General features: G+C 43.2%; 1 protein-coding gene across 2 annotated transcripts in view; it reads left to right on the forward strand.

Annotated features, from left to right (window-relative positions):
* The window catches only part of ETFA (electron transfer flavoprotein subunit alpha), a 50,248-nt gene that overhangs the window by 10,785 nt on the left and 16,846 nt on the right, over positions 1 to 22,617 (forward strand). For both annotated transcript variants that reach the window (XM_077264253.1, XM_077264254.1), the window contains exons 5-9: positions 5,815 to 5,914; positions 13,130 to 13,240; positions 16,303 to 16,404; positions 18,841 to 18,909; positions 20,319 to 20,401. In XM_077264253.1, coding sequence (XP_077120368.1) covers positions 5,815 to 5,914; positions 13,130 to 13,240; positions 16,303 to 16,404; positions 18,841 to 18,909; positions 20,319 to 20,401 — 465 coding nt within the window. The remainder of the gene's footprint in view (positions 1 to 5,814; positions 5,915 to 13,129; positions 13,241 to 16,302; positions 16,405 to 18,840; positions 18,910 to 20,318; positions 20,402 to 22,617) is intronic.

Below are 22,617 nucleotides of genomic sequence, written 5' to 3' on the forward strand. Positions count from 1 at the left end.
ATGCGAGAAACTTGCGCATCAATACCTGGCACTTGGGACCGGAGCGTTCAGCTGCATAGAAATACATGCAGCCGGTCCCGAGTGCTGACGGCAGTGTCGGTATTGATGCGAGAGACTCGCTCAAGTTTCTCTCATTGCACTCGCAAGTGTGACCCCGGCCTAATGGTGGCTGTCAGTTATTGCACAATGTCTTATATTTTCATCATGATCCGGTGTGCAAAATGATGAATCATTATTTACATAAAATGGAAAACCCTTATTTCCAGGTCACCACCTGACAGCACACTGGAGGACGTCCTTCTTATCCATGATGGGACAGGAAACACGAGAGGTTAAAAGGACCCTCCCCCTACCACCCTTCAGTGTTTTTCCTGTCCCATTATGGATAGGAACGGCGAGAGGAAGCTACCGTTCTGTGCGGGGGGATGTGGATCGGGGGGGCTTTGCCTCACCCTTCCCTCCATGAGGCACCCGCTGGCTGACACCCGCCCGAGGGTCCCTCTGCCTACCAGTGTAGCGCTGCTCCTGGTATGAGGATCGCTTCCCCCTGCCGGGGGCTCTCGATCCTTCCGTCACGCCCCCTGGTGTATGCGATCCTGCCGGTAGCCTCTGCAGATGTCGGCGTCTCCATGCGGCCGGCATGGGGGAAGGAAATTCTCGCTACACCATCCTCTCTTTCCGGCCGCGCGTCACTTCCGGTTTGCGGCTGAGGGGGGCGGGCGGCGTCTCCGAAACAGGAAGCGGTAGTGAGCGCAGGAGCGCGGTACAGATGAACAGATGAACAGAAATATAAGGTATGTGCAGTAAGCGTTCTCCGGTGCATCATGGAGGACGCAGCTAGAGAAGGGCAGGAGTCCACAGCGCCAGTAAGTAGAGCAGGGCCGGTATTATGGATACTAAAAAAAAAAAAAACCCGGAGCATTTGCTAGAGTTTGTTATTTTTCTATAGGCGGCCTCATTACCAGAAAAATCGTTAAAGAAGCTGGGCAAAAGCAGGAAATGTCCTATTTGTGCAGCCAAGCTGAAAGATACCTGGCAGAAACCCCTATGTGAAGCATGCACCTGCAAAATCATAGGAGAGGAGCAGGCTTCTCTTATGTCAAATATGAGAGCCATGATAAGAGAGGAGGTCCAGGCTTCTGTATCAGGTCTGGTACTACCTCAAGCCTCACCTTCTGAGAGACCGAGCAAAAGGCAGAGGGTTGATTACTCCTCGGAAGACTCGTTATCTGTTGTATCGGATATAGAGGAGGAAGAGGAGAGCAGAGATCCTCCAGAGAGAGGAAGAAAATACTTATTCTCAGCAGCAGACACAGGAGAACTGTTGGAGGCTGTGCGGCATACTATGCAGATAGAGGATCCACAACCATCTTGTTCGGTTCAAGATGAAATGTTTGGTGGCCTGCGCTCACAGACTGCGAAGGTGTTTCCAGTAAATTCCCATATCAGAGCCATGATTCTGGAGGAATGGGAAGAGGCGGAGAAGAGATTGACTATCCCTAAAGATTTCCGTCTCCGCCTGCCGTTTGACCCGGAGGAAGTTAAGGAATGGGTCGATATTCCTAAAATAGACATTCCATTGGCTAAAGTGTCTAAAAGAACCTCAATCCCCTTTGAGGACTCTTCCAATTTAAAAGAGCCCATGGACAGAAAGGCAGATGGACTTTTGAAACGGGCCTGGGAGAGTTCTTCGGCGGTTATCGGAGCTAATATCGCAGCAACATCAGTAGCTCGCTCCATGGACCTGTGGCTAAATGATCTTCAGGATCAATTAATAGCCAAAACTCCTAGAGATACTATCCTAAAAAATCTGCCTCTGTTAAAATTGGCAACCGCTTTTTTGGCAGACGTATCCGCGGAAACGGTTAGATTTGCGGCTAGAGGTCAATCTCTCTCTAATGCGGCCCGAAGAGCTATTTGGCTCAAAAGCTGGTCGGGTGATATGCACTCCAAAAATAAATTATGTTCCATACCCTTCTCTGGGGGCAGGGTCTTCGGACCGGTCCTCGACGATATCTTAGAGAAAGCCTCAGATGTAAAAAAGGGGTTCCCCGAAGAAAAGCCTAAAAAATTCCAGCCCTTTCGGAGACCCCGCTATAATCAGAAACAGGATTACAGGGGTAAAGGGAAGCAAGGTAGATGGAGCTACCAGAAAGGAGGAGACAGTAGACCCAAAACCAAAGACTCGAGTTACTCAGGTCAGAGGTCTAGCTACCATAGAAAATGACGCCATCAGAGTAGGGGGTCGTCTAGCCGGATTCCTAGAAGGTTGGAGGGAAATAACAACGAGTCCTTGGGTGTTACAGGTGGTGTCCCAGGGGTACAAAATCGAATTTTCCTCCCTTCCACCCGAAAGATTTCTAGTGTCCAGCACACATCTAAAATCGTCATCCCCCATGTGGTCGGATATACAGGACCTCTTAAAAATGGCGGCCATTGTTCCGGTCCCCTCTCAAGAAGAGTACAGAGGTCATTACTCGAATCTCTTCTCGATAACAAAACCATCGGGAGAGTCGAGAACGATAATAAATCTGAAGCACCTAAACAACTGGGTGGTATACAAAAGATTCAAAATGGAGTCAATTCGGTCTACCATTCCTCTGTTGGGAAGGGGTATGGTGATGTGCACTCTAGACCTAAAGAGTGCATATTACCATGTTCCCATTTACTTAAACCATCAAAAATTCCTGAGGTTCGCGGTAAACATGGAGGGGAAGATCTATCACTTTCAATTTCGTTGTCTCCCCTTCGGCCTGGCGTCGGCTCCCAGGATTTTTACGAAACTTATGGTAGAAGTAGTCGCATATCTGAGAAATCAGGATTTGATGGTAATCCCTTATCTGGACGACTTTTTGGTAGCAGCAGAGTCAGTAAACCAGCTCAGAATCAACTGTCAGTTCCTCATCTCCACTCTAGAGAGGCTCGGTTGGATCATAAATTGGAAGAAGTCAGATTTAATACCGAAATCCAGAATAAAATTCCTAGGAGTCATGCTCGACTCAGAAACAAGGATGTTCTACCTTCCGGAAGACAGGCTAAAGGGAATAGTAAAAAAGGTCCATCATTTCTCCCGAGGCCGAAATACGATCAGAGACGGGATGATAATCCTGGGATTAATGACGGCCTGCATCCCTTGCGTGAGATGGAGCCAGTTTCATTCCCGGCAGCTTCAGCAGGGAGTGCTGAGGAGCTGGAACAGAAGGCAAAATTCTTTAAATCAAAGACTGAATCTCTCTTTTCAGATCAAGAGGTCTCTGGTGTGGTGGACTCTCTCCAAAAATCTCCGGCTGGGAGTACCATGGCTTCAAACCCCGAGTGTGTCAGTCACGACAGACGCAAGCCAGGAAGGTTGGGGAGGTCATGTCCTGGGAAGATATTTCCAAGGTCGTTGGGAAAGGAAGGACAGCAAGAAATCATCAAACCACAGAGAGTTGCATGCGGTTTGGAAGGTCTTAACGGCGGCACAACATTTGCTGAAAAACAAGCATGTAAAAATCTTCTCGGACAATACGACGACCGTAGCCTTCCTTCGACATCAGGGGGGCCCAAGACATCTGGCATTACAAGATCTGGCGGAACAGATCTTCAAGTGGGCAGAGAAGTCGGTGCGGTCAATCTCGGCTGTACATCTGGAGGGATCCAAGAACCGGTTGGCGGATTTCCTGAGCAGGAAAAGTGTATCCCCTACAGAGTGGGAACTAAACGCCGAAGTATTCAGGGATCTTTGTCATCGTTGGGGGAAGCCGACTGTGGATCTATTTGCTACAAAGCAAAACGCAAAGGTCAAAACCTTTTACTCCCTAAATCCCTGGGAGAGCCCAGCCGCGATCGATGCCCTGTCACAACCCTGGAACGACGGTCTTCTGTATGCGTTTCCACCTCTGGCCTTGATTCCAAGAATACTCAGGAAAATCTGCGAGGACGGGGCCAAAGTCATCCTCATAGCTCCTCACTGGCCGAAACGAAGTTGGTTTCCAATGTTAAGAAGATTATCAGTGGAAGAACCCCTCCTGTTACCAGAGAGAAAGGATCTTCTTCTACAAGGTCCGGTACTACACCAGAACCCAGGAGCGCTTCAGTTGGCAGCTTGGATCCTGAACGGAAGGTCTTGAGGGCAAAAGGTCTTTCAGATGACGTCATTTCTACCCTTCAAGCCAGCAGAAAGCCGGTGACATCTGCCATCTACACAAAAATATGGAAAACATTCTGTGGATTCTGTGGGAAGATGACAGTTGATACTGACCATCCAGATATCCCAAAAATTCTTGACTTCTTGCAGTCAGGTTTTCAAAAAGGCCTTAGACCAAGTACATTAAGAGTCCAGATAGCGGCCCTAAGTGTATTCGTTGATTTTTCGTTATCTACCCACCCCTGGATTAGTCGATTCTCTAGAGCAGTCCAGAGGCTAAGGCCATTCATTAGGAAATCAGTCCCGCCGTGGGATCTTAATCTGGTCCTGAATTTTCTGTGTGATCAGTCCTGGGATATAACGGGAGACATAGACATTAACAAACTCTCTCTTAAAACCGCGTTTTTAGTTGCGATCACATCGGCAAAAAGATTGGGGGAACTACAGGCTCTTTCGGTACAGAACCCGTATTTACAGATCTTTGAGGATAAAATAGTACTAAGGCTTGATCCGGCCTTTCTCCCTAAAGTCGTTTCTGATACTAATATGAATCAGGAGATTGTTTTACCATCTTTTTGCCAATTCCCTAAAAATCAAAAAGAAAGATTTTTTCATAACCTTGATGTAAGAGAGTCAGTACTCAGATACCTTGATCTATCTAGACCCTGGAGACAGGACAATAACTTGTTCGTTCAGTTCAGGGGTTCAAATAAAGGGAAAAAAGCGTCTAAAGCGACTATCGCACGGTGGATAAAGTCTACAATTGATTTAGCCTACAAAGCTAAAGGTCTAAATTCCCCGGTTAATCTTAAAGCCCACTCATCTAGGGCCATGGCCACATCATGGGCGGAGAAAGGGGGGGCTACGGCAGACCAGATCTGTAGAGCGGCATCATGGTCTAATCTTAGTACCTTTTCTAAACACTATAAACTAGATGTAGTTTCGCCTCAGTTGGCCTTTGGTAGAAAGGTACTTCAAGCAGTGGTCCCACCCTAAATACCATTCTCCTTTGGTATTTCTCCAGTGTGCTGTCAGGTGGTGACCTGGAAAACAGTAATTAGACTTACTGGTAATTGTATTTCCAGGAATCCATCCTGACAGCACTGTTAGTTCCCTCCCTATTGTCTGATCTTTATACTTATGTGATGTAACATTTGTATGATTCATTATTTTGTTGTAATAAAACTTGTGTTTGCATCCATCCAGATGTGTTACTTTGGAAAAACACTGAAGGGTGGTAGGGGGAGGGTCCTTTTAACCTCTCGTGTTTCCTGTCCCATCATGGATAAGAAGGACGTCCTCCAGTGTGCTGTCAGGATGGATTCCTGGAAATACAATTACCAGTAAGTCTAATTACTGTTTTTTAAAAACTGACGGGAAGTATGCTCAAATTGCACATGTATGTATTTTAATACACATCCATCTTAAAGGCAAGGTCCACCTTCACAGCATTTTTTCTGAAGCGTACCTATGCATCTATAGCTCTGACAGGCAGCAGCGACTATACATGCAGGTTCTGAGTACAGCTTATAGAGGAGCTATAGACCTAGGACAATGGAACATTTTAAGTAAGACTATTTGAAAAGTTGGCACATATGTATATTCCAGGTGCACTGGTGCAAGAAAATTTATTTATAGTGAGTTGTGTAACTGGAATAATGTCTTTCACTTTGGGTGCCTTGCAGAATCTCCTGCCCAGAGTAGCAGCAAAGCTTGACGTAGCCCCAGTTTCTGATGTAATTGACATTAAGTCACCTGACACATTTGTAAGGACCATATATGCCGGTAAGTAATCTATAGATCTTTTTAATGTTTTTTTTTTTTTTTTGTGTGTGTGTATTTTTGGCCAAGTCTACAATTTTTTTTTTTTGCAGTAGATCAAAAACAAAACTGTTGTCATGGCGGGACCTTTAAAAAAGATGCCAAACTACATCAGTCTTTAGTAGTGATGAGCGATTGTGCTCGGATAAGGTGTTACCGAGCATGGTCTGGTGCTAACCGAGTGATTTTGGCGTTCTCGAATAATATGTTTGAGTCCCTTGCACCTGCACAACTCGGAGCTGTTTGACAGCCGCAACACATGCAGGGATTTTCTATTTGTTAGACAATCCCTGCATGTGTTGCTGCTGTCAAAGACCCACAAGACATGCAGGAAGACATGCAGGCGCTAGGACTCTAGTATATTTTTTGAGAACACCGAAGTCACTTGGTTAGCACCTGAACCTGCTCGAATGACGCCTTATCCGAGTACATTCGTGCATTACTAGCTGTTAGCAGTTTTGTCAGTGTTTTCACTTAGATCATTGTGAGATGTGTGTGTTGTGTTGTTTTTTTTTTGTCAGTCCAATTATGTTCCTGGGAAGAAGAAGAAGGAAAAAAAAAGTATGATTTGAGAGCAATGACGGTCAGTTATAATAAAAAAAAAATTCTATGTGATAATATGATCATCTTAATGGAACTGACCAGATTTTGAAAATGGGGATTACTCCTTTTTCCCAGGAATGGTGCTGCTGTTGTTGTTTGGTTCTGCAGGTTTCACTTGAGTAAATCTTAAGTACAATATCAAATTCAAACTTGGTTCTCATGAAAGTGTTAAAACTTGGGCTAGTCACTATTTCCACGCACTAGTCTGTTCCGTAAGTCAGATCAGAATAGTGCATGCTGTAATTTATTTATTTATTTTTTCTCATTTTTCTTCCATTGGTCTGTGTGGAAAATTGCCCATGTACATTGGCTACAGTGGGTATGTGTGGTCTCTGTGTGCTTTGCATGGTGCACATGGACAACGCATGTCCATATAACATGTTTGTCTTTATGAGTCCTTAGCATGTAAGCTAGATGCTGCTGTTTTGGGCAAAAGTGAACCCTTGCTTTTTGTCTTGAATCGCCCCTTTTAGGCTAGTAATTCTACAGGCATTATTTTATATACCAGGAGTGGTGTGCTGTTAGAGCTTTGCCAGAAACTGCACTGCAGCCCACTATGTAGAGTAGCAAAATGGAAGGAAATACTATTTAATATGCAAATTGCCTCTTTAGAGAGGAGGAGGACTTGAAGTCAATAGCGCCACAAGTCGCTATCGACAGTTTTTAACAAGCCCTAAAATATGACTTAGGATAAAAGCCATATACTATTTAGAAAGTTAGTTAATTTTATATTTAGAAAGCGCATTATTTTGTACCACTTATGTTATGTGCACAAGAAGTGTTTTTGTCGGAATCTGCCTTACAAAAAAAACCAAAAAACTGCGCTGTACATATCGCTCATTAAAATGAATATAATGCACTGAAATAGAACAATGAGATTTCTGTGAGCATGTTTTGTCATTTGGTACTACCTTTAACTGATTTGGGGTTAGGAATGCGTGAAGCGGTTAAAAGAAGTAACAATTTTACTTTTCGGATGGCTTCTTTGGAGGAAGCTCACTCTTTTTTTATAACTGAGAGCGTAGAGAAAAGCCACAAAAAAAACCTAACGCCACAAGTCTGCCATATTTTTTCATAAGCGGCTACACTTACATCTCTAGACTCTTTAACATTGTCACAAGGAGTTAGTGTGAACCTCCTCATCCCTGTCCTGGTATGCACGGGTTCCTCATCCCTATCTTGGTATGCATGGGCTCCTCATCCCTCTCCTGGTGTGCATGGCTCCTCATCCCTATCCTGGTATGCATGGCTCCTCATCCCTATCCTGGTGTGCATGGCTCCTCATCCCTCTCCTGGTGTGCACGGGTTCCTCATCCCTGCCCTGGTATGCACGGCCTCCTCATCCCTATCCTGGTATGCACGGCCTCCTCATCCTTATCCTTGTATGTATGGCTTCACATCCCTATCCTGGTATGCACGGCCTACTCATCCCCATCCTGATATGCACGGCCTCCTCATCCCTATCCTGGTATGCATGGCTCCTCATCCCTATCCTGGTATGCATGGCTCCCCATCCCTATCCTGGTATGCATGGCTCCTTATCCCTATCCTGGTATGCATGGCTCCTCATCCCTATCTTGGTATGCATGGCTCCTTATCCCTATCCTGGTATGCATGGCTCCTTATCCCTATCCTGGTATGCATGGCTCCTCATCCCCCGTCCTGGTGTGCACGGGCTCCTCATCCCCCGTCCTGGTGTGCACGGGCTCCTCATCCCCCGTCCTGGTGTGCACGGGCTCCTCATCCCCCGTCCTGGTGTGCACGGGCTCCTCATCCCCCGTCCTGGTGTGCACGGGCTCCTCATCCCCCGTCCTGGTGTGCACGGGCTCCTCATCCCCCGTCCTGAAGTTAACACTAAAGGAAAGCCGGCCAATTCTGGTGTCCTCTGACAATCGAGCTACATGGGGCATGGCTGTGAGGACTGAATTACGGGCTCTCATGGGGTCTTTCTGACAGTTTGGTCTTAAAAAAAAAAAAAAATGCACAGCAGTGACCTGCAGTTGGTCATTTTGAAATACTTTGGCCCCATGCCTCCTGTTCCTCATCTCACAAATGAACAGGTACCACTCCTGCTGCAGAGATGATTCTCTTCTATAGCTTTGGCAGCCTCTCCTTGTGGAACAGCCCACGTCCTGGGATCTGTTTTCAAGTTCCTGATTTTGTTCTTAGAGACACAGCAGACCTTTTTGATAATATGTATGGATATGTCATCCTAGAGGACTTGGACTACCTGTGCAACCCAAAAGGGCTACAGTTTGCTTGTAATACTACCAGTACCGACAGGGGATCCTAGCAAAACTCCAAACTAGAGAACTGGTCAGGAAGGGTTTGGAGAGAGTAATTGTCTGTGGTCACCCACAAAACCATTTTGGGTCATTCTGATTAAAGCGATACACGTTTGAATTTATTTTTTTCCCCTGACATCTCAGGATATTTATTTTCTTTGGTGGTTTTTGAATTGCTACTTTAGTGAATTTAAAATAAATTTATTTATTTTTATTTTTTTCAATCTTGATTAGTTAATTTTTTATAGATTTCTAAAGTTTTGAAACTGCCTAAATTTTTGTCTTGTATGACTTTACATTTGTTATATTTCGGGCTAGAGTTATGATAGAGATGGAAGAGGCATCATCTTGTTCAGAATTGTAGAGGCTTTAATTTGATATGTCACAAGACCGTATGTATGTTTTGATATTTTTGTTTTTGAGGAGTCAAATTCCAAATTTTCAGAGAATGTTCAACAATATAAGAAAGGATAGCCTGAGTGGCTTCCTTACCTGTATGTGCTATGCTGCGGTGATAATCCAAAAAGGTGGAAAAACATCGGGGGGGGGGGGGGAATTTTATAAAACAGATGTCTAGAGCTGAAAGCAGCTGGATAATAATAGTAATCTTTTTATATAGTGCCAATATATTCGCGGTGCTTTACAGGTTGCACACATTATCATCGCTGTCCCCTGATGGGGCACACAATCTAAATTCCCTATCAGTATGTCTTTGGAATGTGGGAGGAAACCGGAGAACCTGGAGGAAACCCACACAATCACGGGGAGAACATGCAAACTCCTTGCAGATGTTGTCCTTGGTAGGATTTGCACCCAGGACTCCAACAATGCAAGGCTGTAGTGCCAACCACTGGATCTTCACATTAAATATATCAAGACCAATAGATCTTAATAGTGAGAGAGAACTGTTCGCTTTTTGATAAAGATAGAAAAAAAAAATGCAAGCTCAATTCCTGAGATGAGACACTTGCCTATATAAGGACTGCAGGTGTAATCTCTGATGAAGGCAGTCGCAACTGCAGAAACGCGTTTTATGAGTGAACACTCTGCTTCCCAGAGAGAGAGAGTACTACACAGTGACGTCACTCGCCTGCAAGAGGGCACGTTGTTTGAACGTGTGCCGGTAGAACAGTGACCGTCCGGCACTATACCAGCACAGTTCATTATTGGTAACATAATTCAAGGCACTTGGAGTCTTTCCACAAACCCAGTGTGGGTTCTCACCATCAGGAGAACTTTTCGCCATCCTAGTGCTGCTGGATCCCCCGCAGCTAACTGGGCGTAACAGCACCGAGGACGGATCATCACCGCAGCATAGCTCAAACGGGTAAGGAAGCCACTCGGGCTATTCTATATTGCTGAACATTCTCTGATAATTCTGGTCAGCACATCTCCGATTTCATTTTATTTTCATTTTTGTCAATGAGCATTGTCCCGTGTGCGACAGGGCAAAGGGTGCTTCTGAGTATTCAGCTTTAAAAGAAGTGGGTATATATTAACGCTAATGCTCATCTTTTCCTTTTTTATGAAATTCCAAATTTTGATTGGCGATTTTCAGAAAAACTGTTACACATTTAAAAAAAAATAAAAAAAAAATGCTTATGTTAGTTGTGTTTTTTGGTTACATTTGTTCAGGGAATCAAGTTGGGATCTCAGTAGGATCATATTTCCACCCATGATTTTTCCAAATGTAGTCTCATCCTAAACATATGTTTATTGCAGAATTAAAAGAATCAATATCAAATACCTCTTGCAATCATATGTTTAGTGTACCAGTGTGCGGTACAGAACATACACATACTGAGTGTGCAGCATCACCACCAGCAGTAAATGATGAAAATCCTATTTTGGCAGAAGTTTGGCAGATATTTTTTTTTAATTTCATAGGCCTAATTTGTTTAAAGAAATGATAAAATGGAAATACAATTATTTTTATTTTTATTTTTTTCATGCAGAAATCGAATACTCCTTTTCCATCTTTACTGTAAAGCTATTTTACATATTTGAAGTGATTATCGTAAACTTTGGAGCTAATGCAATCCCTCATCATCTCCCTCTTAGACTATTGCAACATTCTTCTTGAGTTTCCCATCTAACACTCTTACACCCCTCCAAATCTGTCTCAAAGTTAATCCATTTCATCCCTTATTATTCTTTCTCCTCTCTGTCCCTCTACTGACCAATCGTTTCCTATCAAATTCAGTTTGAAATGAGTAAAATGACAATGACTTACAAGGCTGTGAAACCTGTCTCCTTTATACATATCTGCCCTATTCTACCTCCACACAAGGAATCTTCAGTCTTCCTTCTTTGCTCTTCTGCTCCTCACCGAACGTTCTCCATAATTTCTTCTGAGCTTCTCTCCTAGTATGAATCTGTTCCCCCAACTAGTCTAACCCCCCCCCCCACTCCTTTTGAAACGTCAAGATCAAGAGCAATTGAAAACCCACCTCTTCAGAAAATCCAAAGATCTGCAGTAGTCATATAATAATAATAATGATGGTGATTAGGGAATGGTACATGTATAATGCAGTGTTACGCCAGGGTATCGTCTTCTCTAGTTTGTATCTTGTGTTGTTGTGGGCCATTAATAGTAATTCAGAAACTGCCAACACCAAATGTGAAATTCTGTTATCCCATAGAAAAGTGAAAATTAGCTGCAGTGAAAAGGGTGATTCGTCATGTGTTGTAGTAATGTTGTTCTCAAGGTTTGGCGTATTTCCCTATATCTGTAATGATCATTGTGCACTCTTACAAGTTAATAATTAATAGAATCCGGTGAACCGTGTCTGACATGGCGAGAGATAGGGACGTTGCCTCAGTCCTTTCTGATTGGCTGCAAAGATTTTGGTGATCTTTAAGGTGGGGTTGGGTGGGATGCTGCACGTTTCTTAGGGTGCTTGCATCTGAACAGTGCTGGAGTTGAAAGGTTTGGCTTACTGACTCTACAGCCCTGGTTGGGGGGTATATGTGATGTTTATTTCCTGAGCCACACGACTGTGCAGGTAACCTCAGCACATCAAGTAAAGGGGCTGAATTTGTGCAGAGAACTAATCGGATGGCTTACAGAGAAAATGTAGAGAGCGACGCAGTGCTGCAGCCCGATCATGGTTATATGCTGTAATTTTATGAGATGAGAAAACTGCTATTAGAATAATGTTACTGATATACAATGTGCATGCTGCCTGGGTAATATAAGGTGGTAATTTCCTTTATTACATATGATCTGTGACTAGCCTATCATGTATACTCCTGCTTAGACGTGACCAGTCATTTCATGCTTGGGAAAATATATAGTTCTCAAATTCACCCCATCTGTACATCCCCATCACCAAGTAATATCAAGTGCCCTCTCCCCCACATGTCCTGTTAAATATTAATACATCCTGCTGTTCTGAGAGCTCGCCACAACAACATACAATCCGTGTCCTTGGGATGAGAAATCTCAGAGGGAGGACATAACACTGTCCCAGGTGGAAAGCTCTGGGCTGCCTGGTGCAGCTGTCACACAAATGGCAAATGTATCACTGCACAGCGGGAGAGAAGTGGAAGACTCGTGTGCTCTGTAGTCTTCTTAGAAAATAAGTAAAGGTGTCCTCCCTAACTTTATTAGTGTATAGCTATCTATACACATGCACTAACTATAGCTAATAAAGATAGGGAGGTCACCGTTACTTATTTTATAAAAAGTTAATAATTTTGTTATAATTATACTATAATGTCCCATGTGGTCCAAAGACTGGAAGAAACATGGCAAATATCTTTACCATTTCATGATGAACCAACATACTTGGAATCCTGAGGATTACCCCAATGGCTTTCCAAATGGCTCTTCTCTGGGGAATGAGCAGATGTAGTTGTGCAGATTGCTATGAACATGGATGGTGTGCAGCGTAGGCTCTTCTGTGTTTGGTGAAGATGCCACCAGTCCTTTTAGTAATCCGGGGCCCTAACCTCAGCGTCTGACACCAGCTGTTTGTGCATTGGCAACTCTCCCCTCTGCCAGCTGCGGCTCTGGCTACGTGGCCTTCATCATTTTTCTTTCCAGCTGTAACACTAATGGCTGCTGGGTGATTAGAAACCATACTCCGTGCAATAATCTTCTTTTTCCTTATCCACTTGAACTTCGTCAGATGGATACTAAATGGAATGTAAGCGTATTGTGTAATTGTGTATATACCGGTATATTAATGTTATACTCTGTAGGTAATGTACAGGACCCCTTTTCCTGTTAGGTGGTCCTAAATAAAATCCTGTAATATGTAAACATGTTAATAGTCACATTTTGTAGGAAATGCCTTGTGCACGGTGAAGTGTGAAGAAGCTGTGAAGATGCTCACCATCAGAGGCACGTCTTTTGAAGTGGCACCAATCTCAGGAGGGAGTGCAAGTCTAGATAAGGGTGAGGAATTCTGCGCCTAAGGCCTGTTTCACACGTCAGTGGCTCCAGTACGTGTGGTGACGGTTTTCTCACGTACCGGAGACACTGACTCACGTAGACACATTAAAATCAATGTGTCTGTGCACATGCCAGCGTGTTTTCACAGATCGTGTGTCCGTTTGAAAATCACGGAGACATGTCCGTGTTTGTGGGAGCACACGGATCACACGGACCCATTAAAGTCAATGGGTCTGTGTAAACACGTACCGCACACAGATGCTGTCCGTGTGTCGTCCGTGTGCCGTGCAGGAGACAGCGCTACAGTAAGTGCTGTCCCCCCAGCGTGTGGTGCTGAAGCCGCCATTCATTTCTTCTCCCCAGCAGTGTTCGCTGGAGAGAAGGAATGAAAAATCATTGTTTTTTTTATTATTTTAGTGTTTAAAATAAAGATCCTTGTCACCTGCCGCCTCCCACCCCCTGTGCGCCCGCCCGCTGGCATTAAAATACTCACCCAGCACCCTCGATGCTTCCTCTCAGCGTCGCAGCTTGTCCTGTATGAGCGGTCGCGTGGTACCGCTCATTACAGTGATGAATATGCGGCTCCACCCCTATGGGAGATGGAGCCACATATTCCAGTGAGTATTTTATTTCCAGCGGGCGGGCGCGCGCACAGGGGGTGGGAGGGGGGAGGTTACCGGGAACTTTATTTTAACCACAAAAAAAAAATAATGATTTTTCATTCCTTCTCTCCAGCGAACGCTGCTGGGAAGAAGGAATGAATTCCAGCTTCAGCACCCAAAGCAGGGGACAGCGCTTACTGTAGCGCTGTCTCCTGCACGGTCCGTGTGGTACTCAGTCGGCACACGGCTGCCGCACGTGTGCCACACTGATGCCGCACGTGTGCCACACTGATGTGCCACGTGAGCACAAGGATAACTCCGGTACTGATTTTTCCGGTACCGGAATTATCTGGACATGTGAGACTGGCCTAATTTTGTAGGTCATATACATTTTTGAACACCTAAGTTAGAGGGGTATTGCCATCTCCTAATGTCCTAGCCTTTAATTGTGATATTAGAGAATAGTTGGGCTTCCTTGAACCATGAAAAATCAAATGAAATCCCTTACATCCAAGGAATATCCTTTCATAATTGAAAGGGAAATAACCTATTAACCCCTTCCCGACCTGCATTGTACATATAACTTTCCACAACCTGTGCCATCAGCACTAAGTGTCGGCCCATACCCTAACCCAACTTTTTAACCTCTTAGATGCTGAAGTCAATAAAAATGTCATTGGGACATTTCAACAGAGGTAGAAGTTTCTCTCTCATTTCATTGGTGCCCCCAAAATCTAACTTTGTGATTCTGATTAGCTTCCATGGCCTAATCTCTCCATTCATGTACTCTTATAAGGCATGTATATTTGCCAATGCAAACTTTGAGCTCCAGGTTATCACTAGTAAAAATATTGTTTGTCTTGTTAAAGGTCTGCACAGCCTTTACATTTCGCAAGACAAAAAACATAAACCTGGGCAGAATTTACTGCTTGTGAGACTCTCTGGTTAAAAGGTGATGATCCTATTTCATAGATTGTAAGCTTGCGATCTCAACATCATGCAATGCAAACAGGAAGGAAAGGATCCAGCTTCCGATCAGACAAGGTAAAATCATGCTTTAATTCAATAGCTGAAAAACATAACACCTTGTAAATAAAAGATGACTGGGGGAAAGAGAATATGTCCCAAGATCAACAAACGCTTTTCGAACTCACTCCGGGTTCTTAGACTTGGTTTACAACAAAACTATCTTGGGCGGGACTATAAATAACCATGAACAATTAATTAGGCAAAACATGAGTGGAAATGGTAAATGCTCCGATAGGCGAGGACAAAACCAAATCCAGACAATACTTACATTAAATGTTTGGACCCTGAACCTATGAGGAATTATGGCCTTCCCATTTCCAGCAATACTTATAGAAAACCACTTTGTGTAATACTATTACTATTACATTTCCAAAGTTTTCATCCACGTCATACAATTAGGTACAATATTCACGAAAATTCAATCTCTAATATTGTTAACCATAATTTACATATCTTAATGATGAAGTTATGGATTCTATTTTGAATCAAGGTATTAGAATTGTTTTGTGTAAGGCAATTAGTTTAGGTAACGTTTTGTCCCCCACCAGGGATTTGGATATTGGTCAGTGGTTTTGTCAAGTGTGGTCAATCTACCTGTAAAACCTGTTTGCACACTTGGAAAGACAGTTTTTTTTTTAAAAACCATGATGGTAGTGCAACATTCACCATCAAGATGGTTTCATTATTAATTCTTTTAATGGTTTTCTTTTTTTACTCTTGAATTCTATTTCCATTTCTCATATATATTTAATTTTCGTTCTTTTGTTTATTCACCTATGGTTTTTTTGCAGATGATTTCTTGTCTGGATTTGGTTTTGTCCTTGCCTATTGGAGCATTTGCTATTTACACTCACTTTTTGCCTAATTAATTGTATATTTATAGTTCTGCCCAAGGTAGTTTCATTGTAAACCAAGTTTAAGAATGCGGTGTGCGTTCCCAACGTTTTTAGTGATCTTGGGAAATTTTTGTCTTTCCCCATACTCCAAGTGATCTTTTATTTATACTGTTATGTTTTTTAACTATAGACTTAAAACCTGATATTACCTTGTCTGATCGGCAGCTGGATCCTTTCCTTCCTGTTAACATTAGTCTTGTACCTATCTGGTTCCATTCATTCAACTTTACGAAGGTTACCCCATAAAAAACAATTACCATCTATCCACAGAAATGGAGAATGGGGGCAGAAGTCTGTTGTAGTAATGAAGTGTTTGAGCATGTGCAGTCACTGGTTCATTAACTGTCTATCTCCACAGAGACTGCTCTGTAACACGCGCTAACACTTCATGACCACAGGAGACTCCTGTTCTCCCGATTAATCTATTGAATATATGACACCATGTTATGAGAATTTCATGTAGATGACTGGACTGAGAATAAGTCATACCACTTGCAGGCTAGGGAAAAATACCTGAAAATTGTTTTCAATGTTCTAGTAACTCCACCTGCACCAGTTGGAAAATCTGAGTGGTTACAGCAGAGCTTGACAAAAAGCGATCGACCTGAACTGACCAGCGCCAAGGTTGTGGTTTCTGGAGGTAAGTTTACAGACGATGGTGAGACGTATTTGCAAACTTGTTTAGTTGGTGGAATATTTGTTGCCTGGAAATCCCAATGTAATAGATTTAGATTTTGCCATGTGACTGAATATAGCAATATTAGAAAGTGGTGACCATACACAACCAAAACAAAGTGGATTATTATTACTTTACCCATACAATGTTTGGGGTATTGCTGTGCTTAAAAAAAGGCTGATTGGAAACTAAAACATTACACAATAAACTCCCTCAGGCTATGTGCACACGTTGCGGATTCTCTGCGGATCTGCAGCGTTTTTTTAGGGTGCAGAAACGCTGCAGATCTGCAATTGATTTACAGTACAATGTAAATCAATGAGAAAAAAAAAAAGCTGTGCACACGTTGCGGAAAATCCGCTGCGGAAGCCCTGCGGTTTAAAGAAAGTAGCATGTCACTTCTTTTTTGACAATCTGCAGCGTTTTTGTACCCATTCCATTATAGAAATCCGCAGGGGTAAAAAACGCAGCAAGTCCGCAAAAAAAAAATGCAGCAAAAACGCACAAAAAAACGCTGCGCACAAAAAGCGTGACAAATCCGCTGCTGCGTTTTCTGCCAGGAGAGGCAAAATCCGCACCAGAAATTCCTAAGGCTAATCCGCAACGTGTGCACATAGCCTCAATTATCTTTTTCTTTACTCTGTTTGCTGTCTCACTGTGCTGTTGCTTTGTGCAATTAGGGCTTGTTCATACCCTGGATTTTTATCGTAGTAAAAAAAGTCAGCATTTTACCGTAGCAGGAAAGTAATACAGATTTCTGAAATCTGATGCACATTTTGCTTATTTTTTCCTTGCAGATTTGAACCATCAAAGCATCTGTCAAATCTGCAGCATGTCAATTCTTTTAATGTTTTTACAGCCTAAAAATCTTCTGCAAATTTTCAATGTGTGCCCTTAGTGATTTTATCTGTGTGTCAGTGTTCAGGACCAAACCCACCAGTTATAATGCAGCTGCAGTATGGGAGTATGCCACCAAACCAGGTTTGCTTGTCTACCCAGTAAAAAAAAAAAATGTGAAAAGCCTAAATCATATTAAAAATTTGTATTCATTTTTTTAAAAAAACACCAATTTAAAACAGAAAAGGTGCTGACATGTGAGGGACACATTCTGAATATGTTGTATACAAAAGAAACTACCGTGTATAAATCTGTATTATTAGTGGTTACAGGCTTATATCAAGGGAAAAATTGTTGATTGACACTTACTATTTTGGCACAAACTTCATTCAAATGCTAAGGTAATGTTTCAGATCATTGATGAGAATGCCTGACCCTCCCCACATTGCTTGTAGTAGGCCGTCTTGCGTGATACTATAATACTGTATGCACATTATTGCCTGTGTGCATGGACAATAGGACACTTCAAATGGGAGTATTTGTTTCAATTGTTAGAGTTGCTCCATCATTACAGTCCCCAGGACAAGGTGGATGGATGGAAAGGATGAGGTTTTCCCACTAATGATTTGAAACATTACTTTATGCAAATTGCCTCTTCTGAGAAAAAGAGGACTTAACTCTATAGCGCCACCTGTTGGAAGTAGCGCTCCTACAAGTCACAATCAACCCTTTAACGAGTCGTGCAATATGACTTAGGATAAAAGCCAAATCAGTATCTCAATTCGCAGACACATTACTTTAGCATTTGACTGAACAGCTTGTGAGCCATAATAGTAAGTGTCAATCAAATCAACAATTTTCCCCTTGGTATAGTGTGTATATGTGTGTATTTATTTTAATTTTTTTCTGTATATAGCATATTTAGAATTTGTGTCCGTCACATGTCAGCACATTGTCTGTTTTAATTGGTGTGTTTTTTTTGTTTTGTTTTTTAGAACAATTATTTTATATGATTTAGGGTTTTTACATCTTTTTACTTCTTTTTACTAAGTTGACTAGCAAACCTGGTTTGGAATACGGTTATTTTCCATAGAGGACTTTGTGATAAAAAAAAAACACAAAGTCCTGCAGTATAGGGCCTTTTTAATATGTTGAGTAAATCATTATTGGGTCTTTGTCCATACAGTACATGGAGATAACATGTCAATCATGTGTTTTGAATATTTTTTTATTTTATGACAATTGAGGCTGGTGGCATGGCTGAGCAACTGGCCCAAGCTGTGCGCTCTCCATGCTGCTAGCATATGGCACTGAAGCAGGCCTTATCTAATGATCCAGCCCCGCTTCATAGCAGCGCTTACAAATGTGCACTCTAGTCTGGCATACCGTTCACCTTTTGTACACTGCAGAGGTGTCTGGTAAAATTAAAAATCCCTCCGTTCTTGAAAGTAGAGAAGATTTTTAATCAGATGTAAAGTTCAAAGTTAAATGTTTTTAGAAGCACTTTGCTGTTTATGATTGAGAATACCCTTTAATTTCTGTGCTTTTAATTCTCAATCCTAGGTCGAGGGCTGAAGAATGGAGAGAACTTTAAATTGCTATATGACCTGGCTGATCAGCTTCATGCTGCTGGTAAGTTTTTTTTTTTTTTTTTTTTTCTTTTTTCAGCTAACATATTACAAGAGGGATTAATCTGACCACATTCTTGTAAAGATCTGAGAAACTGAAATTCCCCATTTATGGCCTTTTAGGAAAATCGCACAAAGTTGTTTTTGAATATAAAGTGTAAAGCATTTCAGAATAGATCTCCAGTTGGGTAAAATTCAGTTAATCGCGGACATCTAAATGCTTTATTTTGTCACAATTGCTGGGAAAACCTTCTAAAGTGTGCTCTATTATGACTGTTCCCAGCATCAAAAAAGAATACTACTGAAAAATGAATACAGTGAAACAGCTAAAGCCCTCAACAGGCTGTGCTCAAGCTAATTTGGAGCACAGGATGTCCTCCCATTTTATTTAGGTAGTTGCTAAGGCTTCTTTCACATTTCTGTCGGTACGGGGCCGTCACAAACAGTCGGCCCGACGTACCGACGGACGTTGTGCACAATTGTGCACAACATGGGCAGCAGATGCAGTCTTACGACGCATCCGCTGCCCATTGTGAGTTCTGGGGAGGAGGGGGCGGAGTTCCGGCCGCGCATGCGCGGTCGGAACTGGTGGATTCGACGGATGAAAAAACGTTACATTGAACGTTTTTTCGTCTCGACGGACCGCAAAAACACGACGCATCCGTCGCATGACGGAAGCGACGTGTGTCCATCCGTCGCAATCCGTCGTTAGTTCAAGTCAATGGCAAAATAACGGATCCTGTGGGCACATTTGCAGGATCCGTTTTTTTGCCATAACCACGGATTGCGACGGCCCCCAGAAGACGGAAATGTGAAAGAAGCCTTACCAACATGTACCCAAAAACAAACCCATGAAACTTTTCAGTAACATACAATACAATACAATACAATACAATACAAAAACAAACCGCAATCTGTGTATATAAATGTTGGCGCTTCTGGACTTTGTGCAATGCCGCCGTAAATTTAAGGTAAGTGGTCATATAGAGATTGGACCCAGGATTCCAGTGCTGAACACCACCTCGGACAGGTGACGTCATCAGGACCTGATGGACCCCCAATGAAGCAATAGAGAAATCTGCTTTTGGTTTTTGTTCCAACAGCAAACATTCAGTTAGGCATGAGGAGATTTTTATAGGTTTAAAAAAAAAAAAAAAAAATCTCACAATATGGCACGTTTTATTTCAGTGATAAAATGGCGTTTTTTTTTTTTTGTTTTTTTTTTGTTTTTTTTTTAGATACGGTAAATAGCACAACATTTTCAGAACACATTTTTTTATACAATATTTGAGACCCAGGAGGGTAATTGAACATACAAAGTTTGGGTCACATCCATAATGCAATGCACTACTTCTGTAATGTGTTATCCAGTTAGACCCTTTTTACGAGTAATAACTTTCTTGTATTGTACAGTGGGCGCCTCTCGTGCGGCTGTGGATGCTGGCTTTGTGCCCAATGACATGCAGGTTGGACAGACTGGGAAAATTGTTGCACCTGTAAGTATACCATGCACATGTTCTACTTCCTCCTGAGCTGTTATTAAAGGGGGTTCTCTATAAAAGTCATGAATCAGGTTTTAACAGTTGCCCTGATCCTGCTGCTTCGCAGTGCTGGGGGTCCTGGTTCAAGGAGTTTGTATGTTCTCCCCGTGTTTGCATGGGTTTCCTTCCACACTCCAAAACATACTGATAAGAACTTTAGATTGTGAGCCCCAGCGGGACAGTGATGATGATGTCTGTAAAGCGCTTATCTCTCTTGTGACTCCAAAGAGACACTTTTTCTTTTTTCTGTCAGTTTGGCATTTGAAGGGGTAATTTACTTAATCTCATTGCACTCCCTAGTATGTTTCAGGCTATGTGCACACGTTCAGGTTTTTTCGCGGTTTTTTTGCTATAAAAACGCTATAAAAACTCATTAAAAACGCATGCATTATGCATCCTATCATTTAGAATGCATTCTGTATGTTTTGTGCACATGGTGCGTTTTTTTCCGCGAAAAAAATGCATCGCGGTAAAAAAAGCAGCATGTTCATTAATTTTGCGGATTTTCCGCAATTCTATGCATTTGGAAAAAAACGCACAAAAAAAGTGTCAAAAACGCGGTAAAAACACATGTGGGTTTCTGGCAGAAATGTCCGGTTTTTGTCAGGAAAATCTCTGCCAGAAATCCTGACGTGTGCACATAGCCTTAAGGACAGGGCACTGCTGCTCTTATTTTAAGACCTCTATTTTAAGAGCTTAATTCCCTAAAATGCTGTGCATTTGGCCAGTTTGGAATTGTATGATTTTTCTATACACAGAAGGGGGGTAATTTGTCCCTCCTAAATTATGTCACCAAGTTTTTGTTATCTAATCTGACAACAGCATGATATAGGGGCAGAGACCCTGATTCCAACGTCGTAGCACTTACTGGGTAATGTGTTGTGTTTTTTTATAAAATCTGTGTTTCTCAGCCGCTTCATTGGGGGACACAGAGAACCATGTCTGCTGCTAGCTGGAGGCTGACGCTATTATTGCATTTTGAATTGAAATGGTCTCCTCCACAGCAGACTATACCTCACCTGCTAGCCTCGGGCTCTCAGTTTTGTGTAGTGTCAGTTGCAGGCAATGTCTGTCTCAGACCGGTCTTTAGTTATTAGGTTAGGTGTTAACTGTCTCTCTCTTTCTTTTTTTTTTTTCAGCTGGATTGTGTTCAGGGTAATGGTGTAATTGTGTGCTCTGTTCCACCCGCGCAGTGAGGGAGAGTACAGGCTGCAATTGTGCAGTCTGTATCCTTTTGCATCAGTATGACTGGACTAGAGTACCTTGACACTGTCGGTGGTCAGGTACTGGGGTGGTGGTCTGTAGACCAGCCAGCTCCTGCCTGCCCGCCTCACATATTGTTGCACGGAGCTGAAGATTTAATTTTGGGGCTCCAGGGCAGGGCAATATAGTCCTGTTGCAACTGTGTGACCCCCACCCCCTTCCTTACGTTTTCCCTCTCCCCCACTCCCTCTTATGGTAGTTTGGGAGTGTGGGGACATTTAGGACTGGGGCTCGGTGGTTTGGATGAAAGGCTCGGGCCTTTGATGCCCGGCTGCTATCTCCTGTCAGCGGCTCGGGGTTCCGCTCTACTGCGTGGGGTAGTAGGCAATTGGCTGTTGTGCAGCTTTCCGTTTTGGTCCACTCTGCGGGCCTTCAGGGATCACCCCCAACTTTGTCTGCGCTAGGGGCCACTTGATTACCTGGGTCAGGTGGGGTGGACTGCAACTACACCAGCGACTCAGGGGTGCTCTTCTGAGACCATGAAATAGGGTAGGCTGTTGACATCTGGGGGCTGATTGGTTTTCCTTAGCAATTTTTTCTTAAAGCACTGCTCACTGTTGTTTTTTCCCTGCCCTCTGGCTTTTATAATGTCAGGGTAAAGCAGAGATGCGAACTCGGCTTCAGGAAAATGGCCGCCGCGATCTCCATCTGCGCACGCGCGGCATCCCGCGGCCATTTTCCTGAAGCCCCGGGCAGCAGAGCACTCCATCTGCGCACGCGCGGCCTCAAGAAGATGGCCGCCGCCACGGAAAAGCCGGTGAATAGTGCAGATCGCGCTCTGTCTGCCGCTGCGCAGTGCATTCGGCAGTTGCGCATGCGCAAAACACTACGCCAACGCCGGGAAGATAAGCAAGAGGTGGGGGAGAAACAGCCATTTCACCACGCCCTTTTGACCAGACCAGCGTGAT

Source organism: Ranitomeya variabilis, chromosome 5 (genome assembly GCF_051348905.1).
Source record: "Ranitomeya variabilis isolate aRanVar5 chromosome 5, aRanVar5.hap1, whole genome shotgun sequence".
Taxonomy (NCBI): domain Eukaryota; kingdom Metazoa; phylum Chordata; class Amphibia; order Anura; family Dendrobatidae; genus Ranitomeya; species Ranitomeya variabilis.